Source organism: Spea bombifrons, chromosome 1 (assembly GCF_027358695.1).
Source record: "Spea bombifrons isolate aSpeBom1 chromosome 1, aSpeBom1.2.pri, whole genome shotgun sequence".
NCBI lineage: Eukaryota > Metazoa > Chordata > Amphibia > Anura > Pelobatidae > Spea > Spea bombifrons.
Genome location: NC_071087.1, coordinates 85,320,400 through 85,331,399, shown reverse-complemented (window position 1 = coordinate 85,331,399; position 11,000 = coordinate 85,320,400). Strand labels below are relative to the sequence as shown.

Genomic DNA, 11,000 nt, shown 5'->3' with positions numbered 1-11,000 from the left:
AATGCAGTCTAGAGCTAAAATACCAACATGATCCTTATCATGCACTTGTAGTCCCCAAGAGCTCATCTGCCCATTCTTTAAAAATAATTATACATACGTTATAATATATATATATTGTATTTTTTTTTTGGGGGGGGGGGCTTATTACATCACATCCAGCCCCTGCATAACAATAGATAGCTGACAACACACACAAACAAGACTTTCTTTTTGTGTAAAGAGCACCTTTCCAATTTGATATAAATCAAATTTGTCCACCTTCAGAGCACTGGGAAAATGGCATTGTAAAAGAGCAGAAAAACTACAAAACCTTGCTTGCAAGCTGTGCGTTTGGAGCTGTTTAGTCATATGACTAAAATTGGGGTACCATTGTAGGACAGAAAAGGTGCCTTCAAAACATATGTGGAAAAGCATGATATTGTTTTGAAGGAAATTACAAGATCTTCTTAACCCCTTAATGACAAAGCCCATACATGTACGGGCTCAAAATGCATTGTTTTCCTGCAAGTGTTACAAATTATTTTGTAAAACCAAAGCATATTTCCCGCTCCATACCACTCAAATATATGTAACCATTTCAGTTAATTTAAAAGGTCCTGCTCATTCAAGGAAGCCATTGATTCACAAATTAAAAGAAACACTGCACAATTTGGGATCTACTACAATTTTTATTACAAAGACAAAAAAAATATTTTTTTATCTTAATAATTTAGTTCATGACCGCGTTTTGCATGTCTTTTTGTACATATCTTCAGCATTTTTATTGCAAAGACTATTTTTTTTTTTTTAACAATCACATCTTTTCATAATCTAGTTCATGACCACATGTTTTGCATGTCTTTTTGTACATATCGTCTTCAATATGTTCTTCTGGACCATATTCGTGTTGGTGGCCACCAGTGTCCTTTTTCCATAAACTACTCCGGACAGCACGCCGTAATTCTAGAGTAAGAAAAGGTAGGGAATATTACACATAAGAAGGTGATTAAAAACAAAGCACAACACACAGGCAACTCTATACAGCATTCGCAGTAAATTACCTTTCGTGACCAATGATGTACTGGGTACATCATGAAAAGATGGCAAAGATCAATGATGTAACTGGTACAACACCAGTAAAAAACTGTTACGCTATTGCTGATTGTGATTGTAGGGTCGTCGCTGTTGCTGGCCAGAGCGGGCTTGGTCTACAGCAGATCACCTGCACTTTATATCACCCGCAAGTTATATATTTTGGCATCTTTTGCCCATTTATATACCTTTTAAAACAGTGATTGTGTTTTTTTTTTAAATCATTTTTTTCAAGCATTATATTCATAAAAAATGGCTCACATATATGAATATTGTTAAAAAAAAATCCTACTTGGCCCCAAAATAAACATAATTTGTGTGGGTACATTAAATTTTGTTCCAATTAGCTTCTTTTCTTTGCAGACCTGGAGGCTGCAATAGTTGTCAGTCATCCGATATATAGCAATGATAACGAAGTAAATTCCTAATTTTTTTTTTTTTTTACCACAGGCAGTATGATAAGGAGTTTGTCTTGTAGACTAAGCTTATATAGCTGATAAAAAAGGAAATCATGTAAAAAAAATTTACCTTTAACTTTTTTATCAAATTTCTTCTGTTTCATCTTGTCTCTATTATCCTTGCGAACTTCTTTTGCTTCTTCAATAGCATCCTCAGTACCCCAAACCTCTAAAGAACGCTTAATTACCTATATAATAGAGTATTGAATTGATAGATAATATTTTTTAACATATCTGCATAACAGCAACATCAACTTTTTCTTTTTTTAGTTTTATTTACATCTAGTCCCTTCTGATTTTGCCTGTTAGACTGTAATACAACAGCTGCCCATGAAGAAGAATGCCATGGACTGGTGGCTGGTTTTGTCTTTGAAGAATGCAGAAGTTATATATAAGAAATCAAATGTACATTCACAATGACGTGTTTATGTTGTTACATTTTTTTGTCAACTATATATTTTTAATGAATTTTTCACAACACATTCACGTCCTGTAAGTGAAACAGTGTTAAGTCCAGGCCAACCACAGCCAAATGATGAGACATTAGACACCTGAAAAGGCCTGCTCTACATAAAATGCCCAAAGTTCAAAGCCATATGCGACAATGCCACATAAATAATAATACAGTTTTGAGATACCTGCATTTTTAGGTAAAGTTTCATATCGCCCCAATGAGTGTTGTGAGGGTTTTTCTTCAAAATGTATTTCAACACAGGTTCCCGTTTATCGAGATCACAATCTTTCAGAAGGTACTCGTGCTTCGCTTCTGACCGAGTTATGAGTTTGTGTTTTTCTTCTGTATCTCTGAAAATAATAAATGCACAGGATATATTTACTGTATGTATTCTGACAAGATACTCAGTCATCCGAATCCGAACAGCTTTCCGCTATGGTTAATTCAATTGAGAGTTAATTCACCTAGCTCAGGAATCCTTCCCCAGAAAAGACTTGACAAGAGACTGTAGACAAGAGAAAACATAAAGGGAGGTGGATTTGTCAGCTGAATCTGCAGGATCTCTACAGCAAGCACCACTGGTAATGGCCCCCCACTTCCCTATAGGCTATAACAATAAATAAAAAGTCCCGCATAACATCAACATAACAGCAGATAACACATGTTACGATAGACTACATTTCCTTTAAAGGGACTGTAAATGGCTCATGAATCATATATATATATAAAAATAAATTCACATACACGCATTAAAGTTTAATAATCTGGTACACATTTCTAAAATGCACAAGAAACCTGTTATATACTCCCTGTCATGTCCTGTTTAACCAATGTACAGCACTGCGGAACAAAATGACACTATATAAAACGATCAATAATAATAACAATAAGAAACGGTTATGTTTGCATGAGCTTCTTCAAAGCGTTTTATAGATTACCTGCAACTGTCGCACACTGATAGATCAAAATGATTGTTCAAATACGAATCCATGAACTCTTTGCCACATTCTTCGCATATGAGGTAGTCAAATTCCAGTACAGGGCCTGCAAGAGGACAATGGGCAACAGTCAGATTATCTGTTAATTTACATGTACATGTTCACAAAATATTTTCAAGACTTTTCTCATTATTTAGAACTTCTTTTCCTTGTTAATTTCTTGGATTTATAAAATATTTCAGTGTAACCCATCACACTTTTGTTTCCTCCCTTCTGGCTGTATTGATATACTTTGTAATTATAAATTCTGATTGTACACCAATAATTTTAAGTTTTATTTTTACAAATTAAATATAATAATAATTTCTTTTAGCTAGAAATCCCTGATGCCTCTAATGCGAACAAAGTTTCACGCTTCCCGTTTTATGCTATTGCACTTTAAGGTAGTGGGTGACAAATGCGACAGGACCCAAAACCTCTGATCTTTCCCACAACCACAGTAATGTGGACCAGTTTTTATTTTTTCAATACCTGTCCAAGATTTTTAGGTATCAAAATGTGATTTTTAAACCAGCTGCTGTTAATCAAAAACACAATAAGAGGCTAACTTTCTTTTCATGGCCACAGTACTGTATGCAGATATGGCACATGACCCAGGAGGTACCGATATCCTTCAAATCACTTAGACCGCCCCTCAAAATAAACTTTAGGATTCTGTCAGTATATCCCATATCCCTACATATCAATGCAGAGAGAAAAAAAACACATCTAAAACTTGTGTATGTTTATAATTTGCTAGCCCAAGACACACTAAATTATTTGGGATTTTCATTGGTTGCTGTATGAGCTGTATGAGCTGAATTAAAACCTCTTGATCGATGCACTAAAAAATAACAAAACCTTTTAAAAAGAACTTCATGATCTTCTAGAGAGGACCTGTTGTGAATTAGTAAAATGTAAGGGATACCAAATCTGGAGAATTCTACTTATAATTTACATTTATGGGTCATCATAAATCCATAAATCAAGGACCATATCATGCATAAGGACAATAACAGAATGTCCCCACAGACATCTTAGATAAGACAGTGTGTAGTGCAGAATTCTTACAATATCTCTAAGTTGTAACCCATTCATATATGGCATGAACCTCAGTGTAAACATTAAAGTATAAAGGTACATATATATATATATATATATATATATATAAATAAAAGTATAGCATTTTTTTAATTACACCAGACAATTCAGCTTAGACCCCAGACTAAGTGTCTTGCGCTACACAATTCCTTATATGAAGGTGTGATTTTTTTATAAAATGAAAACATGATATTTTACCTGGTTGGTGAACCACTTTTTCAACAGACGGCTCCTTTGCCCCCTCCTCCTCTTCTATAAAGAATCCTCCCCCTGAGTCAATCACCTTTGAAGGTGGCTTTACAATGGCACTACCTGTAAATACAAAAAATAAAAGATTTAAATATTTAAAATTATGCAGACAGCAGTCATTTATTACATGGCCTCAGGTGATAAATATAGTCACACCACAAAAAAAAACCAAAAAACTAAAAAGCACAATTTAACGGCGCAATAACAAAACAGCTAGTCTCTTAACAGCAGTCTCATTAAAAGACTTCTTACATAAAATAATGACTAGGGCTTGACAAATTTGTTGTGAATCTAGGCGCCAGGTAAAAAAAAGTTAGGAGCCAGGATTTTTTTAAACTAACAGTTGGTCAGGATTGATCTGATCATCATCAGCCCACTTACTAAACTCACAACATTTGACTGGAAGCACCCTGGACTTTCAGGTCAGTGCTGTTTTTTTTTTTTTTATTATTTTTTTTAACCCTTTCAATGCTGATGTTCCATTGGAGCACAGCATTGACTGCTATTTAGTCCCCACAAGCTTGTGGGGACAAATGTTAACCCCTGCAATGCCACGAATGTGTCATACACAATTGTGGCATTGAAGGGGTTAACGCTGCACTGTCGCTCACAGGGAGCGATCAGGCAGCAGGGGGGTGTTGGGGCTGGTCTCCACACTCACGGGGAGACCAAAGAACCCTCTCCCCTGTCCCTGAAGCTGCCTCTGGCAGCTGGGACTCAAATTGCTGGTCTCTAGACCAGCCATTGCAGGGGGGACTCTGATGACTGCTGTAGGCTTCCATGCCTACAGGAGTCATCACAGGGCTTGTGGGGGCTCGTTTTTGCTGTTGCTGGTCTGCCAGGCAGACCACCAGCAGCAGAGCCCCGTACAAAACTGGAATTAACCCCTAAATGCCGCGATCGCAGCATTGAAGGGGTTAACGCTGCACTGTCGCTCTCATGGAGCGATCAGGCAGCTGGGGGGTGTTGTGTCAGGTAACCACACTTGTGTGGGGACCCAATCAACACACAACTACCTTCCCTGAAGCTGCCTGTGGCACGATTGCTGGTTTTGCAGCCTACAGGCTCACTCCGTGGGAGTGATCTCAGGCTCGGGGGCGGGCTCGGAGTGCCCCCGTGTGGTGACTCAGCCTCTTACAGCCACAATTTTTTCTGGATGTAAGAGGCTGACAAAACCTAGGCGCCAGGACAAAATTCTCTGTCACATGGCGACCTGGCGCCTGGGATTTGTCGAGCCCTGATAGTGAACATTCCTGAAAGTAGTTTTTAAGGTTATATTGTTAATGTAAAAAAATCATATTATAGTTTTTAATATGTTTTAAAATATTTTTGATGAACCACCAAATATGTGAATTTGGGAAAATGGGTTTGCAAAAACGTTAACAAGCATAACAGAATAATTAGCTATAATTCAGTAAGAAAATATTTTTTCTATCAGATTTAGTTTTAATGTTGACTAGTTACCTTTAGTATCTATCTAGCTTTACCTTAACATGCTTAAAGATTTAAGTGATTACATTATAAACCTGCAAATACATTGTGGGTACATGTTTACTCACAATGAACGTTAAATAAAGTAAATGCGTGGTGTGTTCACTAACAATAACCCTTAGCAGTGTCTCTGTGTGAGAGAGAGTGTGTAAATATGTACGCCAGAAAGTATGTTAGTTACTGGGGGGGCCCAAAGGTGTGTAACATGCATATTACCGTATTTGCTCGATTATAAGACGACCCTGATTATAAGATAACCCCCCAAAATCTAAATATTAATTTAGGAAAAAAACAAAAAGCCTGAATATAAGACTACCCTATAGGAAAAAAAAGTTTTACCAGTAAATGTTAATTCATGTAAACTAATTTTCATATTTAATAAAAGCTATGATTGAGAAAAATATATATTTTTTTATTTCCTTTTATTTGCCAACCTGCCCCCCCAGTTATGCACATCTGCCCCCAGGGTTGCCACTCTGCCCCCAGAAATGCCTGGGGTATTTTTCAGAGCATCTGCACTGAAAAAGTCCTCTTATATTCAAGCAAATATGGTACTTGTAGTTTTTGAGATTACATGCATCACTCACCTTATAAAGATAATTTGCTCAGTATGTTATTACATACAATTTAAGTGTATATACATTCTGTGTTTTGCGACATGAGATGCCGATATTATAATTATCATTACAATAATCTGTGTATGTGAACTATGTATGCGTGTATGAGCATGTTTTTAAACTAAAGATTCATTATAATGCATTCGGCAGAGTAAGTGAAGCAGCGTCTTCAAATATCGAAATGCAAATTCACAAACAGTATTCTCTGCTGTGATCATGGTTCATCTGCCGGGAATAATTACCTTCAATCAATGGGTAGGGCCTACTGGCCAGCCGGGCTTGCCTCAGCATCAAAGCCCTTTGTCTATTTCGTTCTATCTTGGCCCGGACAGCCGCAGGCAGTTCTTTTTCTAGCTCCTTGGGAGAATCTGTTACTGGCTCAGGTTCCATCCTAACGGCCTTTCACAGAAACAGCTGTTGATCAGATGTAATACTACAAATAAAATATTAAAAAATACTTATGTTCAAGAGGTATGACAAGATAAGAATCGACAGAATAAGACAATCAGATACATTAGGAGGAAAGAGCCCTGCTCGCAAGCTTACAATCTTGAGGGAATGGGGTGACAAACATAAGGCACAGAGAAAGGGTGAGAGGTAGTGTGGCGGTTGTATCAGTGACAGGAAAGTTCTAGCAGCTAAGATGGTGTTCTTCTCTGAAGAAGTCGGTTTTGAGATGTTACTTGAATGTCGGGAGGGAGCCCGAGTGAAATCTTGTAGACGGGAAAGGAAGAGGTGATAAGTGAGGAGAGCCTTAGCCCATAGGAAGAGCGTAAGGATCGAGTAGGAGAGTATTTGTTTATGAGGGCAGAAAGGTATGGAGGAGCAGTGTTATATGTTAGTACCAGGATTTCACGGAGTAGGGAAGCAGAAGAGGAACGGAGTGCAACAGATAAGTCTAGCAGCAGCATTTAGGACAGACTGCAGAGGAGAGAGTGAATGTCAACCACAAGAGTGTTGCAGTAGTCAAGAATGGACATGATAAGTGAATAAACCGGAGATTTTCTGAATTCTTGGGTGAGAAAAAAGTTAGTACCGTGTATAATAAATATGCCTGTAAAACTGAATGTTGGTTTTTTTTTAATTCATATTTTCTTTTAAATTGCATTAATATAAAATGTCTTACAATGAATATGATTTAAAAAGAAACCATACTTGTCCTGCAGGTAAACTAAGTTATAAAAAAAAGGTAGTAACAGCTACAAGAAAGAAATGGCAAGAAAAAAAACCAACAAAAAATGCCCCAGTCCTGGCATACTGCAAAAGGCCAGCCCTCAGTAGTAAGTTTCAGCTACCAAGCAGACACTTCATTATGTATTGTTAGGGCGGGAGAATGTTTTTGCAGTCTTCTTGATTAATTTTATATTATTCACTTTATTATGCTTGCATCTTGATACTCATCAGGGTTGCCCCACAGTGACAGGTTCACTTATACTGGTATAATTAACACTGAGGCGGTGGCTAGACAAATTATATATATATATCATTAACCAGGGTTAGGTTGCTTCAACACTGGTTACCATAGAGATTACACTTCTTGTCCACTTCATCACCTTTTATGCATTGCCTTTTATGCATTGCCCTATTACTACGCGGAGCAGTAGAAGATAGCTTAACTCAATCATACAACCGAACATTTCCAGTTCCTACTACGAACAAAAACATGCACCGGTTTTATAAAAACATTGCTGTTCCAGGAGTTTATGTAAGCACTGCGCACGCGCCGACCCTGTGCGCGAGCCACCCGGAAGTCATTACGCGCTATCACCAGCGGCGACAGCTCATTCGCGTACCGCAAAACAAAGTCTTACCGAGGACTTTATCTTCCGATTGAATTCTCCGCTTCAGAGGAAACTCACATTGCAGTTTTTGCTTTAACAGAACAACACCGGAAGCTAAGCTCTGCCCTGCGTGTCATGGGCGCGCGCATGCGCAGCGACGGCAGTGACGTAGAAGAAATAATAAAAAAATAAAAATCTACCGCTTTGTAGTAGTGATGGGAAGTTCGGATCATTTAAGTGAATCGGATCATTTCGATTCGTTCACTGAAATGATCCGATTCATGATCCGGATCTTCGGATCATTCAGTGTGCCTGCACGGAGTTACTGTTTTCCAGTAACTCCGTGCAGGCACACTAACGATTGGCCCCGCCCCTTTCATTATGAATCCTCCCCCCCTGCCTCCAGTGATGTCAATGAAGGCAGAGAGTCGTTCAAAGATTCGGATCTTACAGTGATCCGGATCACTGTAAGATCCGGATCATTGTAAGATCCGGATCATTGTAAGATCCGGATCTTTGAACGACTCTCTGCCTTCATTGGCATTCTAATCATTCAGAGAATATCACCATACTGTTATAAATACCGTAATACATTAATAATCACTGCCCCCAGGATTTACATTCCCCTTTACCTGCAACTGCACCTTAAGCTAACTTTATTAAATTAATTAAATTAACCCTCACCATTAAATTAACCCTAAACACCCCATCAACCATGACTGCCCCTAAAATTAACCCTTAACACCCCATCAACCATGACTGCCCCTAAAATTAACCCTTAACACCCCATTAACCATAACTGCCCCCAAATTAACCCTAAACACCCCATTAAGCATAACTGCCCTTAAATTAACCCTAAACACCCTGTTAAGCATAACTGCCCCCAAATTAACCCTAAACACCTTATTAAGCATAACTGCCCCTAAATTAACCCTAAACACCCCGTTAAGCATAACTGCCCCCAAATTAACCCTAAACACCTTAAGCATAACTGCCCCTAAATTAACACTAAAGTCCCCATTAAGCATAACTACCCCCAAATTAACCCTAAACACCTCATTAAGCATAACTGCCCCTAAATTAACACTAAAGACCCCATTAAGCATAACTGCCCCCAATTTAACCCTAAACACCTCATTAAGCATAACTGCCCCTAAATTAACACTAAAGACCCCATTAAGCATAACTGCCCCTAAATTATCCCTAAACACCCCATTAAGCATAACTGCCCCTAAATTAACACTAAAGACCCCATCAACCATACCAATTTATTAGGTAATTTATCTGGAGTACATGCAATTAATTTAGGGGCAGATATGGTTAATGGAGTATTTAGGGTTAATTTCAGGGGCCGTTATGGTTAATGGGATCTTTACGGTTAATTTCAGGGGCAGTTATGGTTGATGGGGTATAAGGGTTAATTTTATGCTGATGACTGAGGGTTAATTTAATTAATTTAATAAAGTTAACTGTAGGTGCAGTTATAGGTAAAGGGGGGCAAACTCAGGGGAATCTAAATCCTGGGGGCAGTGTGAACATTATTAATGTATTTATTTATAAAAGTATGGTATCAGTGATATTCTCTGAATGATTCGAATCTCTGTAAGATCCGGATCCCTGTAAGATTCGAATCATTCGACTCTTCGGATCATTCGACTCTTCGGTTCATTCGACTCTTCGGTTCATTCGACTCTTCGGTTCATTCGACTCTTTGAACGACTCTCTGACTCTATGAGTCATCGTTCCTGTGTGAATTAATGAGCTGTAACCTGACCCCAGAGTGCTCTGCAGATGACTCACAGCTCTAGGATCAGGTTACAGCTGCATGATGATTCACAGACTGAACCGCTACAAACGAATCGTTCAGTCTAGTGAACCGACTCATCCGGATCACTAAAAAGAACCGGATCAAATGAACGATTCGTTCATGATCCGGACATCACTACTTTGTAGAATTGCGCGAGTGGGCGAGCTGCTCTGTGTGCGCGAGGGAGCACTTGTTCGCTTTGGGGATGAGCTACGATAATGGGAGCGCCTAGATCAGTTTTCCTCGTAACCGTGAACGTGTCTCCGGGCTTTTAGTGTTTAAGTGACAGGGGTTTTACCCAAGATAGGCTGCTTTTTCAGGGTCACACTGGGACTGATTACTTAATATTTAATTTATATTAAATCATAGATGTGGAGCTTCCATACTGGCGCGTTTTTCTGTATTGCTTAGTTGTAGACCCTACTTCAATACTGGGGACATCATTTCATAAGTTTGTGCACTTCCTGAGTTCCTATATCAATGGACAATTAATGGGTTAATACTAACAGGGTGGCGTATTAAAAAAAATATTGGGTATGGTGATGAAATGTTAGGGTGGTTTTGGAATAGTGCAGGCATTTTGCTATAGCTCGGGTTAGCTAGTGTGGCTTTGGTTGTGATCCCACCAAATGCATGCTGGACCTGAACCTTTGGAGACTCCTCCACCATAGAGTTTTGGACCTTGTATGTGTCCATGATGCCCACAATACTATGCTGGCTTCTTATGGATAACCTGAAGGTGGTTTCTTAAGTGGTCAGCTTTTTATTTGTGGTTTAAAATTATCTTTTTTTTTTTTTTTTATATATAGTGCCAACAATTTCTTAAAATAAATATAGTCGGGGTTTATGATGACTAGAATTGACAGGTTAAGAGAAACTGATACATTAGGTGGAGTTCTGCTCACAAACCTTTAATCTAGAGCCAGTTGGGCAACTCCTTGTAATACGTATACATTTGGCCTGATCCAAGTAATGGCAAATTATGAACAAGGTT

The 11,000-nt window shown here is 38.4% G+C and overlaps 1 protein-coding gene across 1 annotated transcript; it reads right to left on the bottom strand.

The window, feature by feature from the left end:
- Window positions 1–648: 648 nt before the first annotated feature.
- On the bottom strand, window positions 649–8,353 carry XPA (XPA, DNA damage recognition and repair factor). Its single transcript, XM_053465796.1, has 7 exons — window positions 8,230–8,353; window positions 6,661–6,832; window positions 4,260–4,373; window positions 2,922–3,027; window positions 2,168–2,333; window positions 1,600–1,717; window positions 649–942 (listed from the first exon to the last, which is right to left on the bottom strand). The coding sequence occupies exons 2-7, from the start codon at window positions 6,806–6,808 to the stop codon at window positions 794–796; spliced, it is 801 nt and encodes a 266-aa protein (XP_053321771.1). The 5' UTR covers window positions 6,809–6,832; window positions 8,230–8,353; the 3' UTR covers window positions 649–793.
- Window positions 8,354–11,000: the final 2,647 nt, after the last annotated feature.

What these genes read in the sequence shown, in the direction of transcription:
- XPA (XM_053465796.1), bottom strand. Translation starts at nt 6,808, where the DNA reads ATGGAACCTGAGCCAGTAACAGATTCTCCCAAGGAGCTAGAAAAAGAA. An exon ending in AAAAGTGGTTCACCAACCAG is followed by an intron (nt 3,028 to 4,259) that starts GTAAAATATCAT and finishes GTCCTCTTGCAG; the next exon opens with GCCCTGTACTGGAATTTGAC. An exon ending in AACTTTACCTAAAAATGCAG is followed by an intron (nt 1,718 to 2,167) that starts GTATCTCAAAAC and finishes TCTATTATATAG; the next exon opens with GTAATTAAGCGTTCTTTAGA.